General features: G+C 42.7%; 1 protein-coding gene across 1 annotated transcript; it reads left to right on the top strand.

The window, feature by feature from the left end:
* The first annotated feature begins 2998 nt into the window (after positions 1-2998).
* LOC144688036 (lectin-like) lies at positions 2999-17455 on the top strand. Its single transcript, XM_078554690.1, has 5 exons — positions 2999-3068; positions 7882-8042; positions 16525-16665; positions 16751-16859; positions 17331-17455. Exons 1-5 carry the CDS (start codon positions 3014-3016, stop codon positions 17348-17350), a joined length of 486 nt encoding a protein of 161 aa, XP_078410816.1. The 5' UTR covers positions 2999-3013; the 3' UTR covers positions 17351-17455.
* Positions 17456-20668: the final 3213 nt, after the last annotated feature.

Raw genomic sequence — 20668 nt, 5'->3', positions numbered from 1 at the left:
CTGCTCTCTGGTTGGTGCCAGAACATGCTGTTCCAAGAAATTATCCTGAGAACATCTCTGTGTAACTCATTTCCTTGTGATAAAGGAGCAACCAATTTTAATACAATGGTTTCCATTTAAGGGCTGACAGCCCTTAAGGAGGAAATATTTTGACTGCTATACATTTTCTGCTGAATACAAATATATGATAACTTTCTCGTCAATAGTTTTGCCTGATCTGCTTATTGCTGCTGCCTTTTAACTTGGAATAAGTTTTTGAGGTAGAATCCAGGGGTCTTTACTAAATGACGTTTGTATACACATAGGTTGAAAGTCTCCTGTTTCACTGGGTAATGTGGCCATCTCATGGAGCTGCCTGTGTGATGCAGAGGTTCAAGATAGTGGCAGCATTTTCTTCCACATTCCAGATTGATTCCCACCATCCACAAAGGCTGCCTCCACCATCACTTGTCACACCCTCCTCATCATTGTAACTCACCTGAAATTGGGCACTGCATGGCCACTCATTGTACAGGAACAGGGGCCTCATTTAAACAGCATCACTGGTCCCCACTATTGTAATCAGAACATGCCTGCCCTTATCACCATGGACCCACACATTTGCAAAAGAAGAAGCAGCCACGATGGGTACAACGGTATCCAATGTGTTACCAAATCCTGACTCTCTTTAAAATATTTTGACTGCATTTTCTACTGAATACAAATAAATGACAACTTCCCTGTTGATTGTTTTGCTTGGTCTGTTTACTGCTGCTCCCCTTTTACTTGGAATATCTTCTCAAGGGAGAATCCAGCGAATTTTACCAATGGATCTTTGTAAATACATGGGCTGTAAGTCTCCTGTTTGACTTGATGATGTGGCCGTCTCATGGAGATGCCTGTGTTTGAATCACAGGGTCTTGTTTAACCCCAGTCCCCACCAGGTGTCGAGGGTACAGGTGGGTGCAGAGGTTTAAAATTATGGCAGTATATGCACCGCATTCCAAATTGGTTCCTACCCACCATCACCGCCTACACCCTCCCCATCGTTGGAATTCATCTGGAATTGGGCACTGGATCATCACCCATCTCACAGGAACAGGGCACCTGGTTTAAACAACATCATTGGTTGTCAGTAATGTAATCGGAACATTCCCTCCATTATAACCTTGTGACATCACAGTTGTAATACTCCGAAATATCTTCTCTACCTCTCCTGACCAAATCTTTTCATCAATTTAAATACCTCTTTTAGGCCAAATCTCAGTTTTCACTTTTCGAGGGACAAGGCATCTGGTCTGTTCAATCTTAAGAGAATATGGAGACCAGAACTACTCACATTTCTCCAAGTGTGGTCTAACCTAGTTTCTATTCAAGTTTAACATATTGAGCCAGATTTTCATCTTAGAGGCAGGAATTGGGAGTCGGGAGATTTCCCAATGTCACAAGCCTGCTTCCTGAGCGGCAGTCCCTGCCTATGCTACGTTCATGAAGGCGAGTTGGGATGGACTAGAGTCAGGCCTGCTCCCTCCCGCAGCAGGCCGAGGTGGAGATGGAGACAGGCCGACACTGAGGTGGTCAGGTTAAAAAGCCACCTCCATTCCTGAGACATTGGCCCAGTTCTGGAGTTGTGTGTGAGGCCCCCTAACCCACATAACCCTCCACCCCCCTCAAAGCCCCGTACCCACAAACTCTCCCCTCACTTCCTTCATCCCCCAATACGCCCCTTCACCCACCCATCACACACCCGTCACCCCTAATGTCCCGGGATCGTGTCCCTCCTGCCATTTTTAAACCCTGCCTTCCACAATTCAGCCCCGAGTCAGAATGGAAAAATGCAGCCCATCTTGTCCGGTTTTCAATTCTTTCCCTCTAGAAATAAAACAAAATGCCTGGTTTGCTCTTTTTCATGATCTTAAAAGATTATATTGCTACTTTTAGTGATTTGTGTATCAGTCCCCAGATCTTTTTTCTCCTCTATTCCATTCAAACAATTATTTTCTAAGGAGTGTGTAGCCTCCATATTCTTCCTATCAACTTTTACCACCTCGCACTTAGTCTGGATTAAAGTTTCCAGGTCAATTACATATCTATTTTGTAAGTTTATTAATGTCTTCTGCCTTCTCACAGTCCTCCTCTGAATTAAATATATGCCCCAACTTGGTTTAGTTCGTAAATATTGAAGTTGTGCTCTCCATTTCAGAGTCCAAATTGTTTAAGCAAATAGTGAACAACAGTGGTCCCCAACACCTCTCATTGTGCAATACCACTTTGCACCTTTTACCAGTCTGAGTAAACACCCTAAGCCTCCACTCTCTGATTTCAAGGCAGCTTGCTATCCATTCTACTACTTTTTCCTTGACTCTAACTGCTCTGTCCTTCGTCATGAATCTACCGTACTATTCATTACAAATATTACATATTCTCATTGCCACCAGTGCATAAAAGAGACCTACCACTATGGTGAGAAACAGGGGAATAGATGGGGTCCAAATCCATTCCAAAAGGGATTGGATTGTGTGGTATAAACTCTCATGCTTTCTGAGTGTAAGTTCTGGGATCTTCATCTCATTATAATAATGATCACATTCTAAATGTTCTCATTGATAATATTCATTAAATGCTAATTTCTTAAACACGTTCATTTACATTTTGATTAATGGGATCAGGAACAGTGACTGCAGTTTCCATTTCTCTCTGAGCAGTTACGGTGGCACATTATACAATCTCAGGTGTGGCATATGAAATATTTGAATATCTTCCAGCCCCTCCTGTTATCTGTCAGCCTCTAATTAGTCAACAGTTATTTTGACATCATTAATGGTCCAGCCAATTGGGTTTGATTTCAATGGTTCCATCGGTCTTCAGCCTGCTCTATATATTTGCAGTCGCACTGGAAGCCTCATCACATCCAACAACTGGGAAAGAGAGAGGTAGGAATGGGAGCAGGAAATTCCCACCTTTAATTGGAAACCTTGATGTTAATGTTAAATCTTTTTTATATTTCAGTTTTGAAAGGAACTTCACTGCAGACATGATGCTGATTGGAGTTTTGCTGCTGGGTGCATTTTGTGCCAGTGATGTGGCAGGTAAACTGATTCTATCAGCTCTAGAAATCAATGACTGCTAACAAAGAATAAAGATTTAAATTAGCAGCACAAGAGGTGTAGGAGTAATGTTAGGTGATTCTATCATAAGGGGAGCAGATAGTTGCTTCTGAGGCCGCAGGCATGACACCAGGACTGTATGTTGCCTCCTTGGTGCCAGGTCAAGGATGTCACTGAGCGGTTGCAGGACATTCTGAAGGGTGAACAGCCAGAGTCTGTGGTCCATACCGGTACCAACGACTTGGGTAAAAAGAGGGATGAGGTCCTGAAAGCAGAATATAGGGAGCTAGGAAATAAATTAAAAAGCAGGACCTCAAAGGTAATAATCTCAGGGTTACTCCCAGTGCCACGTGCGAGCGAGATCACGAATAGGAGAATAGACCAGATGAATGCGTGGCTGGAGAGATGTGTAGGAGGGAGGGATCTAGATTATTGAGACATTGGGACCGATTCTGGGGAAGATGGGACCTGTATAAACTGGACGGGTTGTACCCCAGCAGGACCGGGACCAATATTCTCACAGGGTTATTCGCTTGTACTGTGGGGGAGGGTTTAAACTAGATTGGCAAGAGGATGGGTAACTGATTGGGGAGACTCAAGAGAGGGAGACAAAGATAGGAATGAAAGACTGAAAAGTAGAAAGCAAAAGTGGTAGGCAGAGGAAACAAGGGCTGGCAGAAAATAGGGCGATCGTACAAAAAAAGATGTGTTAAAAAGACAAGTCTAAAGGCACTGTATCTGAACACAGGGAACATTCGCAATAAGGTGGATGAATTTACAATGCAAATAGATGTAAGCAAGTACGATATGATTGTGATTATGGAGACATGGCTGCAGGGTGACCAAGGCTGAGAACTGAATATCCAAGAGTACTTGATATTTAGGACAGACAGGCAAAAAGGAAAAGGAGGTGGCATGGTATTGTTAGTGAAGGATGAAATCAGTGTGATCCTCGGAGAGGATATTGGCTCAGAAAATCTCGATGTAGAATCAGTCTGGGTGGAGCTCAGAAGCAATAAAGGGCAGAATACAATCGTGGGAGTTGTCCAGAGGCCTCCACACAGTAGTGATAAGGTAGGGGATGGCGTTGAACAGGAAATTAGAGATGCATGTAACAAGGGTGCTACAGTAATCATGGATGACTTTACACATACACTGGGCAAACCAAATTAGCAATAATACCATGGCAAATGAATTCCTGGAGTGTGTATGAGATGGTTTTTTAGAACAGTATGTCGAGGAACTGACTAGGGAGCAGGCTATCCTAGATTTGGTATTGTGCAATGAGAAGGCTTTAATTAATAATCTTGTTGTGCGGGGTCCTTTAGGGAATAGTGACTATGACATGCTGGAATTCTTCATTAGGATGGCAAGTGAAGTTGTCCAATCTGAAACTAGGATCCTAAATCTTAACAAAGGAAACTACAAAGTTATGAGGTGTGAGTTGGCTAAGATAGATTGGGGAATTTAATTAAAAGGTATGACATTTGATAGACAATGGCTAATATTTAAGGAACGAATGTATGCATTGCAACTGTTATACATTCCTTCCTGGTGCAAAAATACAACAGGAAAAGTGGCCCAACCATGGCTAACCATATAAATTAAGGATAGTATTAGATCCAAAGAGGAGTCATATAAAGTTGCTAGAAAAAGTGGTAAACCTGAGGATTGGGGATAGTTTAGAATTCAGCAAAGTAGGACCAAGGGATTGATTAAGAGGGGAAAAATAGAATATGAGATTAAACTTGCAAGGAACATAATAACAGACTGTAAAAGCTTCTACAAGTTTGCAAAAAGAAAAAGATTAGTGAATACAAATGTAGGTCCCTTACAATCTGAAACAGGAAATTTCTAATAGAAAACAAAGAAATGGCAGGGCAATTGAACAATTACTTTAGTTCTGTCTTCACGGAGGAAGACACAAATAACTGCCCAGAAACACTGGGGAACCAATGGTCCAGTGAGAAGGAGGAACTGAAGGAAATTAATATTAATAAAACAATAGTGCTGGAGAAATTAATGGAACTGAAAGCTGATAAATTCCCAGAGTCTGATAATCTACATCCCAGGTTATTAAAGGGGGTGGTCATGGAAATGGTGGATGTGCTGGTTGTCATCTTCCAAAATTGTGTAGATTCTGGAACAGTCCCAGCAGATTGGAGGGTGGCAAATATAACCCCATTATTTAAAAAAGGAGGGAGAGAGAAAACAGCAAATTACAGATCGGTTAGCCCTCAGTATTAGGGGAAATGCTAGAGTCTATTATAAAGGATGTGGTAACAGGACACTTAGAAAATATCAATGGGATTAGGCAAAGTCAATATGGATTTATGAAAGGGAAATTATATTTGACAAATCTACTGAGGCTCTTTGAGGATGTAAATAGCAGAATAGATAAGTGAGAACCAGTGGATGTGGTGTATTTGGATTTTCAAAAAACTTTTGATAACGTCTCACATAAGATGTTGGTGTGTAAAATTAAAGCACTGACTGACTCAGCCTGTCAATCATTTCCTGACATGTATGATAACAGTGGAACATGAGGCAGTCCAATTTGGGAGCAGTGGACTGAAGCATTAACTGAGTAGATTGTAGACATGGAGATTTGATAATTAGAAGGATACAGATCATCACTCTCAGTTGCGACTGAGAATCCAGGGTGATGTGTTACCTACCTACCATCAGGATTATGGATATCTCAAAGTAACTGGAGAGGAACTTTGAATGGGAGGAGAAAGATCCAATTGTAAGTCTGAATGACGTAGGAAGAAACAGGGAGGAAGTCCTGCTAACAGAATATCAGGACTGAGAAGCGTAAGTGTTAATTTTGGGATGGCTACTCAAGCCACATGCTAATTGTCAAAGAGATAGACCAATCAGGAAGATAAAAGTGTCGCAAAAAGACTAATGAGGAAGAAGTGTTCCATTTCATGGGCACTGGCATCGATACTGGGACAGGAAGAAGCTATACTACTGGTATCAGCTGCACCTGAATGGGGCAAAGGTCCCAGCTGGGTTGAGGTAATGGTAAGAAGAGATTGGTCACACTGAAAGGGGTATACTACAGACCACCTAATAATGGAAGAAAAGTAGATGGAAAATCTATGAAATAAGTGCAATCCATAGAAGAATGATTTTGGGAGATTGCAACTATCACCAAATAAACTGTCAAGAACAGGTCTTGAAAGAGTTAATGGGAATGGGGGTTTTACTGTATGTGTAGGACTCCTTCCTTATCCAGTATATGACAATTTCATTCAAAAAGCAAACACGAGTAATGGAAATGAACCAGAGCGGGTATGAGAAGTAGGTGCAGGAGAGCAACTAGTCTATAGTGATCACAACATAATTACAGCCACCACCTCCTCCACTGTTTCATTCACTACCCTTCCTGAACACCTTGTATGATTTGGAATATTTTGTACCCAGTCCATCCCCTATTTTTGGAAATCAGTGATATCTGCAGCTCACCATTTACCACAGTTTGTATTTTACATACATGCACTGTAAATCTAATTTAGACCACATTGCTTTACCTGCCACACTGATCCCACCTAGTAACTTGCCATTTCTTACTGTGGTGTTTTCTGCTTCCCCCAACCCCCTGTGCACCTTCTTTATGCTTCCTAATGCTGCATCCTGGTTCACTCCTCCCTACCAAAATAAACCCCAACAGCATTAACCTGGAAGAAGCATTTGGCACCCTGGACACTGGCAAGGTGATAATTGAAAGGATAAATGTTGCAACTCGTGTGCTTACATGGAAGGGGGATGGCTACAGAGGTGTTTCAAGAAAAGGTGAAGGTATTGTAGAGGAAACCGTCGCTTCTAAATGCAGAAAGAAGGTGGGAAGTAAAGATGTTTGGTGATGGCATCCTGTTCAGGGTGTCAGAAATGTCAGATGATGATATGTTGAATGTGGGGGCCAGTGAGGTGGAAGGACAAGGGAAACTCCATTATGGTTCTGGGAGGGAGCAGAAAGGATGAGAGCGGAAGTGTGGGAAATGGGACATTCGAAGACCCTGTCAATCATGGTGGAGTGGAACTCTCAGTTGAGGAAACAGGAAGACATATTAGAAGCATTGGTATGGACAGTGGCATCATCAGGACAGATCAGACAGAGAAACCGAATGGAATAGACTCATTATAGGAAGCACAGTAAAAATCAGTGTGATGAAGGTACCTGTGGGAGTCAGTGGGTTTATATAGTATGTATTGTTGACAGCTCATCTCCAGAAATTTAGATTGAGAAGTTGAGGAATGGGAGAGCCTGAGATGAAGCATGTGAAGGCGGAGGAGGGCTGAAAATTTGAAATGAAAATGTTTCAGCTCAGATCATAAAATATAAGATAGTCACCAAAAAACCTGATAAGGAATTCAGGAGAAATGACTTCATCCAGACTGATGAGACTGTAGAATTTGCCATGGTATGGCATGGTTGAGACAGATAGCATAGATTCACTTACAGGGAAACTTGATAAGCACATGAGGATGATAGGAATGAAGTGATGTGGTGGTAGGTTTAGAGGAGGTAAACAGAGTGGGAGGAGACTCCTGTGGGATATAAACAAAGGCATCGACTAATTGGACCAAACATCCTATTTCTGTTCTGTAACTTCTCTATATTTCAATGTAATCTAACACGGTGTGTGAGAAGAGGATCAATGCAGTAAGGTGAAAAGTCCCACTCCCTGGGCAGGTCCCATCTACATTATGCTCATCAATTTCTAGCCCCATGAATGAGAACTGAACTGTGAATGTTGTGATTATTGCAGCTTGTTTTAATCTGCAGCTAATCCTCCCCCGGAGATTGCATTGGAAAATCGCGCAGAGATGGATCAGGACCTTGAGAAACGTGATACCTTAAATGAAGGAATTTGTCGTGGTGGCTTGGCTTATTTTGGCCGCTGCTACAAGTTTTTCCCTGAACAAAAGAATTGGATAGATGCTGAGGTAAGTCCCTGGAATCTTTGTAAATTATTCAAGTATTTGTTCCTCTATGTTTATAAACATGACCAAACTCACAATCAAGAACATTCCTTCCTTCTATCTGGAAAACTCTGACTGGCTCAGTGTGCTCCATCACCTGGGTAATATGATCTCCATTGTCTTAAGCATTAAACACCGAGGGCAATGAATTTGAACCCTACAGACAATGAAAGTCCCTGGTCCATCCATGGACTGTGGTGTGAGAGTTATAACTGGTCTGAGTGTCTCTGGATTAGAAGGAAGTAAAATCAGCACAGCTCCGTGATCCTAATCTCCATCCAGTGCAACTTTCTGCAAAATACAGGGTGTGGAAGTTCAGTGGGTACAGGATTGGGATCCTGATCTTCAGAAAGGAAACAAGGTCCATTTAAAGATCTGCCGTCAGCCTATTGAAAGGAATGAGAGTGTTAAAAATCCATTACCATTCGGCTAAGTGTTCAAACATTTTCAAAAAGCTTCATAAGATGCATCTAATATTTGATTAGGCTTGTTGACTGGGAGTTTACATTGAGTTGTCTCCTCAGGTCACTTTCACTGGGTCAGTGATGTCTGTCAGGTCAATTAATTTTCTCCCTTCCTATTGGACAATGTTCTTTACATTCATAATAGTCATCATTGTATTTACATTTCAATATTGGAATTTTCTCATGTGGCCTGAGCAAGGGAAATAGCCGGGGCTAATTCATTTTGAGCTTTTTGTGGCTGGTTAGACTTTCATGATATTTTCCTTGTATTATTGCTTTTGGGATTGTTGTAAATATTTTAAAGAAGTCATGGTCTAGATATTATTAAAACTGTATACATAGCGTGTGGGCAGGAAGTTCATGCTATGCCAAATTTTATAATGGACAAACTCAAGTACGGTTAAAGTAGATCAAAGAAAAATTAATGTCCACATTTTTTAGTTTTCACAGAATAATAAACACATTCCAGAATCAGGAAAGCTGAAATTTGATGACTTGGGTAAATTCAACTCTCTTATCCATTCTACACTGAATAAGAAAGTGATTTGGGGATGAGTGTGGGCGGGTGGTGAGGGAGTTTATCACCTCAGTCACCTGTTTAATATCCAAATCCAGCCCAATGCAATATTCATCTCCGTACCCACACCTCAAACCTGCCAAAGTTTACTCTAATATGTAATCCGGGATCTGTTTTTCACACTGGTTGTAGGATTTTGATTCACAATTCAGATATAAATCAGTGGATTTTGTTTAAATAGTGATGGAGCAATTTTTTAAAAGACATTGTTCACAAAAATGATACACATGCGATTGCATTGTACAGGCTGCAGCCAGTTACACCATGACAGGTGACCAAAGCTTGGGCAAAAATTGTAATTGTAAAGAATGTTTGAAGTGGAGAGAAATAGAGTCAGGGAAGTTTAGCAGGGAAATTGCAGAGGTTGTGGCCAAGGCAGCTGAAGGCCTGTCTGCCAATGGTGGAGCAATTAAAAATCAGGACTATGCAAATGGCCAAAATTAGGGGAGCGAACAATTTTTCGCCAAGCTTTTGGTCACCTGTCATTGGTGTAACTTGACGGAGCCTGTACAATGCTCGCCCGACATCATCTCCGCTATTTTATGCTGGGTTGGGTACACACCCGTCCACGGGACATAAAATTCTGCCCCAAGACTTTTATAAATATAGTGAAAAGCTGAAGCCTCAGTGTAGATTCCCAGCGGACCCCACATGTCACATCCTAAAATCTGAGTGCACACCCATTATACTTACCCTCTCTCCTCTCTCCTAGCCAGTTCCCTATCCAAGCTGATAGGTTGCCTCCAATTCCATGTGTATCATTTTTGTGAACAATGTCTTTTTAAAAATTCCTGCATGTCTATTTAAACAACATCTATAGTCACTTCCTTAGTAACACATTGGCCAGAATATTACGCTCAGCGTGCAGGCGCTCACCTGACATGCCCGAGTGTGAAATGACTCACGATGATGTCGGGCATGCGACCCAACATCATCGCCCAGTCTCGTGATGTTTCGTTTGGTGGGCGCATGCCAGATTCGGCTGCACACATTGATAATTAAAAGGCCTATTAAGGCCATTAACAACCTCATTAACTTGAAATTTACCTGGAAATGGAAAGGAGGGAGGAACTCAGGACATTTACAATCACCAGGGAAGTGGAGCAAAACGTTGGGGCAGCGACCGATAAATCCCCAGGTGCGGACGGACTTCACCCTATGGTCTTGAGAGAAGTGGTTAGTGTGATAGTTGATGCATTCATTTTAATTTTCCAAAATTCCCTTGATTTGGGAAGTTCAATTAAATTGGAAAATAACAAATGTAACTTCTTTATTCAAAAAGGGAGACAGAAAGCAGGAAATTACAGGCCAGTTAGCCTATCATCTGTCATAGGGAAAATGTTAGAAGCTATTGTCAAAGGTGTTATAGCAGGGCACTTAGAAAAAATCGAGGCAATCAGGCAGAGTCAACATGGTTTTGTGAAAGGAAAGTCATGTTTAACCAATTGATTGGAATACTTTGAGGGAGTCACATGTGCTGTGGATAAAGGGGAACCAGTGGATGTACTTAGATTTCCAGAAGGCATTTGATAATGTGCCACATTAAAGGTTATTGCTGAAAATAAAAGCTCATGGTGTAGGGGGTAACATATTGGCATGGATAGAAGATTGGCTAGCTAACTGGAAGCAAATTTGTCATAAATGATTCTTTTTCTGGTTGGCTGGATGTGACGAGTGGTCTGCCATAAGGCTCAGTGCTGGGACCTCAACATTTTACAATTTCTACAAATGACTTTGATAAAGGGACTGAAGGAATGGTTGCTAAATTTGCTGTTGACACAGAGATAGGTAGGAAAGTAAATTGTGAGGAGGACATAAGGAGGTTACAAAGGGATATAGATAGATTAAGTGAGTGGCAAAGATCTGGTAAATGGCATACAATGTGGACAAATGTGAAACCGTTCATTTTTGGCAGGAAGAATAGAAAAGAAGCTTATTATCTAAATGATGAGAGATTGCAGAGCTCTGAGATTCAGAGGGATCTGGGTGTCCTAGTCCATGAATCACAACAGGCTAGTATGCAGATACAGCAAGTAATTAGGAAAGCTCATAGAATGTATTGTTTATTGTGAAGGGAATTGATTACAAAAGTAGGGAGGTTCTGCTTCAGTTGCACAGGGCACCGGTCAGACCACATCTGGAGCACTGTGTACAGTACCGGTCTCCGTTATTTAAGGAACGATGTAAATGCATTAGAAGCAGTTCAGAGAAGGTGTACTAAACTAATACCAGGAAAGGACGGGTTCTCTTATGAGGAAAGATTGGGCAGGTTAGGCTGGTATCCACTGGAATTTGGAGTAAGAGGCAAATTGAGAGGCTGGATGTGGAGAGAATGTTTCCTCTTGTGGAATAATCTAGAACAAGGGTTACAGTTTAAAAATAAGGGCCACTCATTTAAGACAGTGTTAGGAGATAGAGATAGTTTAAGTAAGTTATATTGGTATTTGTGGGTGTTAGCAATGAGTTTTAGCTTTAAAGTTAAAGTTTGATTTGTATTTGTGTGAAGAGAAGGTCAAGTTGATTTTTAGTTTCATTTTAAAAGGTTCTCTGAAGAGCACCAAGAGCTCTGAAGAAGGTTGAAACGGACTCAATGTTAACTCTGTTCTTCTCTCCACAAGAGTAGAAAAATTTGGCTGTTGCCTAGCCACAGGGGTCCAATGAGGCAGGTTCCTCCTACAGACACATGCACAAAAAAACTAGAAACAGCGGTTTGATTTGGAAGCTGTTTGAGTTCAGTTGGTTTTGAAGACAGCTGCCAAGCAGAAGCAACCTGGAAGGCTCAGATAGCCAGTTCCAAGCTAAAGTTGGTTGAAAGTAGCTGCCAGAGAGAGACTGGGGCAAAGGGGACAGATAGCAATCCCAATCTAAAGGAGAGTCCCAAAAATCCAGGCGAGTGGAACAGCAGAAAGTCCCAAGCAGACCTTCAAGTCCAAGGAAGGACAGGAACCCAGGAAAGGTCCTGTTAAGAGTGAGGGGTGTAGAAAGTCTCCAAACTTCAAGCTTAAAGCTCCAAGCTGCAGGAAGCAGAGTCAAAGCGATGTAAAGGCTTATGAGAAGTCAGAATGTTGAAAGAGATAACTGAAGGTCTGTAACTCTTTGCTATGGGCATATGAAGCAGTGGTGTATTGTTGACAGCTGAGTCAGTGAGAGAGGGAGTGCATGGAGGAAAGCTTGAATGCATGTGGTGAGCCAGGGGAGAGGAACATCACAAGGAGAATTCAAAACCATGTAAGTGAACCCTTGCGGAAGGTGTCTGAGAGAAAGCATCGGCTTGGGAGAAGATTCCAAGGCAGGTTTTTGGAAAGTGGGGATTGGAAACCCTCTTGTGAAAGATGGAGTTCAGTGAGACTGACTCACGGTGTGACAAGCATCTGGGGGGAGTTGAGGAGAGATCCATAGCATCTGGTTGAGGTGGCATCTGTCACTTGGTTTCAGAGTGCGGTGTGCCTGATGACAGGTCGCCAATTGGTTTACATGGATTGTGTACATAATGTGAACATAATGTGTATAAGAGTTTTTGTAACTTGTGCTATCCTTACAAATCTGCATATACCTGTAAAGGTCTAGCTCTGGCTTAAGGAGTATTGTAATATAGTTCATATTTTCTTGTTGATTAAATGTCTTATTATTTTGTTCGAATTTCATCAGCTGACTTCTGTGACTCTGTTAAGTAGCTACTCTCCACTTGTCTAAACAAAAACAAATGTTAGGATCTATCAAGCTGGGTTCCACCCTGGGATCAGACTTGTCCAGTTCTAATATCAGCTGGGATCATAATTACAGATAAGGAGAAACTTTTTCTCTCAGAAGATTGTGAGTCTTTGGAACTCTCTTCCTCAAAGGGCGATGGAAGCAGAGTCTTTGAATATTTTTAAGCAAAACCAGAGAGACTCTTGATTAACAAGGGGGTGAAAGGTTATGGGGAGCAGGCAGGAATGTGGGGTCGAGGTTACAATCAAATCAGCCATGATCACATTGAATGGTAGAACACGCTGGAGAGGTCGAGTGACCTACTCCTGCTCCTAATTGTTATGTTTGTATGACCAGGAGAGAATTACAAAAATCAAGTTTAGAATTAACAAAGGCCTGGGTACAGGTTTCAGCAGAAGATGAACAGAAGCAGTGATGGATACGAGTGGGAGGATGGGTGGTGTTAATCAGAGTCAAGAAGGACATGAAGGTTGTGAACAGTCGTTGTGGAGACGAAGTTTCGCCTTCACAACTTGGATACCCTCCATCGTGTTGTGTGGCGCTACCACCAAACGAAATGGGATAGATTTCAAACAGATCTAACAATTCAAGACTGGGCATCTATGAGGCGCTGTGGGCCATCAGCAGCAGCAGAATAGTAATCGAACAGAAACCTCATGGCCCAGCATATCCCCCACTCTCCCATTACCATCAAGCCAGGGGATCAACCCTGGTTGAATGAAGAGTGCAGGAGGGAATGCCAGGAACAGCAGCAGGCATATTTAAAAATGAAGTGTCAACCTGGTGAAGCTACAACACAGGGCTGCTTGCATGCCAAACAGCATAAGCAGCAAGTGATACACCGAGCAAAGAAATGCCACAACCAACAGATGAAAACTAAGCTCTGCAATCTTCCCACATCCAGTCGTGAATGGTGGTGGACAATTAAATGACTCACTTCAGGAGGCGGCTCCACAAATATCCCCATCCTCAATGATGGAGGAGCCCAGCACATCAGTGCAAAAGATAAGGCTGAAGCATTTGCTACAATCTTTAGCCAGAAATGCTGAGTGGATCATCCATCTCTGGCTCCTCCGGAGGTCCCCAACATCCCAGATGCCAGTCTTCAGCCAATTCAATTCATTCAATGTGAAATCAAAAAATGGCTGAAGGCACTGGATACTGCAAAGTTTATGGGCCCTGACAACATTCCAGCAATAGTACTGGAGACTTGTTCTCCAGAACTTGCCAAGCTGTTTCAGTACAGCTACCACACAGGCATCTAACCAGCTATGTGGAAAATTGCCCTGGTATGTCCTGTACACAAAAAGGATAAATCCAATCTGGCCAATTACTGCCTCATTAATCTACTCTTTATCTTCAGTAAAGTAATGGAAGGGGTCATCATCAGTGCTCTCAAGTGGCACTTGCTTAGCAATAACCTGATCACTGATGTCCAGTTTGGGTTCTGCAAGGGCCACTCAGCTCCTGCCCTCATTACAGCCTTGGTTCAAACATGGACAAAAGAGCTGAACTCCTGAGCTGAGGTGAGAGTTACTGCCCTTGACAAAGGCTGCATTTGACTGAGTGTGGTATCAAGGGGCCCTAGCAAAACTGAAGTCAATGAAAATCAGGTGGAAAACTCTCTGCTGTTTGGAGTCATACCTAGCACACAGGAAGATGATTGTGGTTGTTGGAGGTGAGTCATCTCAGCTCCAGGACATCACTGCAGGAATTCCTCAGGGTAGTGTCCTCGGCCCAACTATCTACAGCTGCTTCACCAATGACCTTTCTTCCATCATAAGGTCAAGAGTGGGGATGTTAACTGATGACCTGGGCTATATCCAGGCTTAGGCTGCCAAGTGGCAAGTAACATTCGTGCCACACAAGTGCCAGGCAATGACCATCTCCACTGAGAATCTAACCATCGTTCCTTGATGTTCAATGGCATTACCATTACTGAGTCCCCCACTATCAACTTCCTGGGGATTACCATTGGCCAGAAACTGAACTGGACTAGCCAAATGAATACTGTGGCTATAAGAGCAGGTCAGAGGCTAGGAATCCTATGATGAGTAACTCATCACCTGACTCCCCAAAGCCTGTCCACCATCTACAAGGCACAAGTCAGGAGTGTGATGGAACACTCCCCATTTGCCTGGATGGGTGCAGCTTAAACAATACTCAAGAAGCTTGACGCCATCCAGGATAAAGTAGCCCGCTTTATTGGCATCACATCCACAAACGTTCATTCCCTCCACCACTGATGCACAGTAGCAGCAGTGTGTACCATCTACAACATGCACTGCAGGAATTCTCCAACTTTCCTTCCACGGTGCCTTCCAAACCCACTAACACTACCATCTAGAAAGACAAGGGTGGCAGATAGATGGGAACACCACCACCTGTAAGTTCCCCTCCAAGTCACTCAGCATCCTGACTTGGAAATATATCACCCTTCCTTCACTATCACTGGGTCAAAATCCTGGAACTCCCTTACTAACAGCAGTGTGGGTGTACCTACACCACATGGGCTGCAGCATTTAGAAAGGCAGCACACCACCACCTTCTCAAGGGTAATTAGGGATGGGCAATAAATGCTGGCCCAGCCATGAGTGAATTGAAAAAAACTCTTTTTAGAAATTTGATTCCACCTCAGACAGTGTCAGGAAGGGAGATGCAGTCAGCGTCTCGCTATTAAAGTTATGGCTGGAACTGAATACAAGGGCCAGGATTTTCCAGCCTCCCCATGGTGGGTTCCCCTATGGTGGGGCCAGCAAGTCATTGAAATTTCCGTTGACTTTGGCGGGACCGGAAGATCCGGTTGGTGTGAAGGGCTGGAAAATTCCGGCCAATAACTTTGAACTTCCAATATTTAATTGGATGAAATTTCTGCTCATTCACTAGAGGCTGTCAGACAATCTGCATGACAAATCAGACAGTGGAAGGATTCAGAGGTGGTGTTGACGTAGAGCTCAGTGTCGTCAGAACACACATGTAGAATTAAAATTGTGCTCCTGGATAATTGAGTTGATTGAATTTGCCCATCACAATTACCTTCTAATTTTCACATCAGTTTTTTAATCTGCAGTCCATTCCTAATGCTTATTCCTTATTTACACATTTGAGCTCGAATCCGAGCCATTGATTGTGTAACTTTTCATCTCCCACAGCATCAACTTGTGAAATTCCTGTGTCCGTGTCACTGAGCTACATGGTCTCCAGATCAAATTGAAATCTAAATCAAATTAAACTCGACATACACATTAGCAGTGGTCTGTTATTATGATAAATGTGTTAATGTGAATGTAGTCACTGGACTGCAGTGACTCACAACATCTGTATTGACAGCTGGTGTATAGATAAAGATTGGGGAGAACAGGAGAAACACCAAATAACCCACAGAGAATTCGACCACAAACCCAGACCAACATCAACTGATACACAGAAGCTGCTGAAATTTCAATCTGATGGTTTGAAGCCACCATGAGATTGGCTCCAAGTAATCAGTGTCAGTGTGTCACTATTGACTGAAGTTTGGAATCAGTCCATATCAGGAGCTCATGGACATATAGCAGGAGGTTGTAGTTTTATTGTGCACATTCTGCCAAAGAACAAAATTTCAGTGTTGAACATATTCAATTTTATTCCAATATGGTTAATGTAAAAAAGGCAACAAGCAACAAATGGTCTGTTTTATTTTTTTTATTTAAAGCTGCATTGCCAGACACTGGCTCCAGGCAGCCATCTTGCCTCCATACACTGGGAGAGTCAGGGTGAATTTATTGGACGCATGATATCTAAAAGCAAGCGAACTATTGTCGAAACTTGGATCGGTTTGAATGACGTCTACAAGGTAACATTTCTTGACTTGTTGCATCACATTGTTTATGGTAAACAAATTATACCTGTTTAAATGATAAGATTTTATATTTCCACAGGAGAAGACTTTCTTGTGGATTGATGGATCTCCAACAGATTTTACAAAGTGGGCTCCGAAACAACCTGATAATACCCGAACAAATGAAGACTGTGTGCACATTGGGATCAGTAAGTTGATGTTGCAAAGTGTGATGGGAAGAGTGTCCTCTGGGAAAATAATTCCAGCAAAAAGATCAATGGATCAGATTTTAACAGGACTCCATGTGGTTGAGTTTTAGACTTTGACAGAGCTCGACTTCCTGCCCCTTAGACAGTCACCATCCAGGTAAAACTGTTTAATGGAGGAAAGGACATGGATCACGTGCTGTAGGTAAAGGAGCAGACACTGGGAGTAACACTAACGTTTCTCCTTCTGCTCAATTATCCGTCTCTGTGGGTTCTGCAGTGTCGAGGTTATACCAAGACCAGCCTTGGAACTGCTGCACATTTAATGAGCTGATCCTGACATGTTCCAGGCTGCAGCCGTGCTCCCAGTGAGCAGGACTCCACTCAGTTTACACACCTCGAGGAAATATTCAACTTTCCCATATCTAGCCCTCACTTTACTAATGCACCAAACACCCCTCTCCCTTTCCACAGGATTCAATTCCCAGATTTAAAATAATCAAATCCAGACAGATATTCTGAACCTGAATTCTAATTCTGAACATTCCAATTGCGTGCAGTCTGTGCAATGGGGAAGGAGACTGTTTAACCCTGGTGGTGAGGTCTTGCTGTCCACTCACACAGGAAAATCCAGCCCAGGGTAAACTCAGCAGCTTCAGTTTTTTGTGACTCTCACACTGACTGCAAACAGGATCACAACAGGAAATATCTCCGGTTATTTATAAAGTTTTTGCATGGATTAAGGAATGGGTAAAATGAAAAGATCATTGACACTCTCAAAACAGAATGAACAAATTAGACCAATAGCTGCTCGGTTCACTGAATTCAGTCTCTCTTTCTTTCTCCAGAGAACACAATTAATTGGAATGATCTGCATTGTGCCAGGAAATTACCTTTTATTTGCTCGTACAAGCTGCTGTGCTAATAGAGGAATCTGGTGATGCTCCACGATCCTGTCCAGGAGTGGGTTCAGTGTCTCGATTTGTTTGTAGACGCATTCACTGCCTCTGGTGACTGTACTTAGTCTTTCAGTCAATAATAAATGGAATTGCATCATGAGCTGTGTGTGTTTGATGCTGTGAGACTAGTTTATAGCAGCCTTTCTGTCCCACTGTAGCTTCCTACCCACCTCTTCACTCAATACTACATTGGGAAAGAGACAGCACAGACTCGGGTATTTTTAAATTCATTCATGTGATGTGAGCGTTGCTGGCAAGATCCAAATTTATTCCTCTTTTTGAAGGTGGTGGTTGTGACCAACCTTCTTGAGCTGCTGCAGTGCATCTTGTACAGGGACACCCGGTGTTGATAGGGAGGGAAATCTAGGATTTTGATCCAATGACAGTGAAGGAACAACAATATAGTTCCAAGTCAGGATGATGTGTGACTTGGAGGGAGAGCGTGCAGGTGGTGATGTTCCATTGCACTTCCTATCCTTGCTCTTCCAGGCAGTAATGTTCACAGGTTTGGAAGGTGCTGTCAAAGGAGCCGTGATGAGTTGCTGCAGTGCATCTTGTAGATGGTACACACTGCTGCCACAGTGTACTGCTGTTGGAGGAAGTGCCAAGCAAGCAGGAGGCTTTGTCTTGGAAGGTGTTGGAGGTTCTTGAGTCTTAATGGAGTTACATTCATCCAGGCAAGTGGAGCTTATTCCATCACACTCCTGACTTGCGCCTTGTAGATTATAGACAGGCTTTGGGGAATCAGGAGGTGAGTCAATGCATAATTCCCAGCCTCTCACCTGCATTCATAAGGCCGGTCCAGTTAAGCTTCTGGCCAATGGTAACCCCCAGGCTATTGATGGTGGGGGTTTGAACTTCAAGGGCAGTTGGTTGGATTATCTCTCATTGGTAATGGAACTTGCAGGGCACAAATGTTACTTACCGCTTGTGAGCTCAATCCTGAATGTTGTCCAGGTCTCTCTGCATGTGGGCATGGACTGCTTCAGTATCTGAAGAGTCTCGATTGATACTGAACACTATGCAATCATTGAACACCCACACTTTTGCCCTTACCATAGAGGGATTGTCATTGATGAAGCAGCTGAATATGGTTGGGCCTAGGACACTAACCTGAGGAACTTCTGAGGTTGTAGGAACATACTCCTTGGGGGTTGGCCATTCAGCCCCTCGAGCCTGTTCCGCCATCCAATAAGATCATGTCTGATGTGATTGTGACCGCAACTCCACTTTCCTGTCTGTCCCCCATAATCCATGACTCCCTTGTCTATCAAGAGTCTATCTGATGCAGCCTTGAATAGATTCAATGACCCAGTCTCCAGTGAGGAGAACTCCACAGACTAACAACCCCCTGAGTGAAAAGGTTTCTCCTCATCTCCATCTTAAATGGGAAACCCCTTATTTTTAAACTGTTCCCCGAGTTCTAGTCTCATTTATTATTATAATTATTATAAATCACCATTTGATAGTACAGAACTTGAGTATTGATGCAAAAAGAGACATATCTAGGCTTTTATGTTAATTATTATCAGTAGAATTAAATATTTTCATTCATCTCTTTGGGGTCCAAATCGTAGAAAAATATATATTTCATTTCCTTCAACTCAACTCTATTTCAAAAAGAAAGTATGTGAAAGGGTTATGAATTATTGTGATTACATTTTTAAGTATGTTTACATTAAACCGAGGTCACCACATATTTTTCAAAAAAGGTCCAAACATGACAGAGGCCAGTCTTCAGCTAATTCCAATCACCCATCGTGATATGACGCAATAGCTGGAGGCACTGGACACATTAAAGGCTGTGGGCCCTGACAACACCCCAGCTTCAATACTGAAGAGTTGTGCTCCAGAATTAGCTGCACCCCTAGCCAAGGTGTTCTCATCCAGCGACAACACTGACGTCTAACTGCAAAGTAGATAAATACCCAGGCAAATCCAATCCTCTAAAAGCAGGAAAAATACATTCTGGCCAATTCGCACCCCACCTGTCCTCTCATCAGCCAAGTGCTGGAAGGTGTCGCCAACAGAGCTATCACGTGGCACCTACTCACATATAACCTGCTCACCGATAGTTAATTTGGGATCCGCCAGGCCCACTCAGCTCAAGACTTGAAAGGATATTGGAGGGGGAGGATCCAGTTGTTGTTGTCGACGTCGGGACAAATAACACAGGTAAGACTAGGAAAGAGGACCTGTTTGGGGATTATCAGGAACTAGGAACTAAATTAAAGAACAGGTCCTCAAGGATTATAATCTCCAGATTACTACCCAAGCCATGTGCAAATTGGCATAGGTGCGCAAGAATAAGGGAAGTAAACACGTGGCTAAAGGAGTGGTGCGGGAAAGAGGGGTTCCATTTCGTGGGGCACTGGCATCAGTATTGGAACAGGAGGGATCTGTACTGTTGGGACGGTCTCCACCTGAACCGATCTGGGACCAATGTTCTAGCGAAAAGGGTAAATAGGATGGTCAACAGGACTTTAAACTAGAAAGTGGGGGGGGAGGGAAGGGTAAAACTCCAAGAAGTATGACTAATGGGAAACAAAGCAGCAGGTTAGCGTGTCGGGGGGTGGATTCAACTTCATAGAAAATTATGAAAAAACTGAAAAGAAAGGAAAGCCCAGAAGACGCTATTAAAGTCCCCAGAACACAAAATAGGACAGAGTGTTTGGAAAGGGCTAGGAATCTAACTTCAAGCACATCAGATAAAGGGACGACAATGAGAAAGGGGATGGGAAATACAGGACTGAAGATGTTGTATCTGAATGCACGCAGTATATGAAATAAGGTAAATGAGCTTGTGGCGCAGATTGAAATTGGCAGGTATGATGTGGTGGGCATTACGGAGAC

The sequence above is a fragment of the Cetorhinus maximus genome, chromosome 12, assembly GCF_964194155.1.
Source record: "Cetorhinus maximus chromosome 12, sCetMax3.hap1.1, whole genome shotgun sequence".
Taxonomy (NCBI): domain Eukaryota; kingdom Metazoa; phylum Chordata; class Chondrichthyes; order Lamniformes; family Cetorhinidae; genus Cetorhinus; species Cetorhinus maximus.
Note: the sequence above shows the minus strand (reverse complement) of the source record. Positions and strands in the feature narration are given on the sequence as shown.

Coding starts and splice junctions, on each gene's coding strand:
- LOC144688036 (XM_078554690.1), top strand. CDS start 3,014: ATGATGCTGATTGGAGTTTTGCTGCTGGGTGCATTTTGTGCCAGTGAT. Junction 3,069..7,881: donor TTGTGCCAGTGATGTGGCAG/GTAAACTGATTC, acceptor TTTAATCTGCAG/CTAATCCTCCCCCGGAGATT. Junction 8,043..16,524: donor AGAATTGGATAGATGCTGAG/GTAAGTCCCTGG, acceptor TTTTATTTAAAG/CTGCATTGCCAGACACTGGC.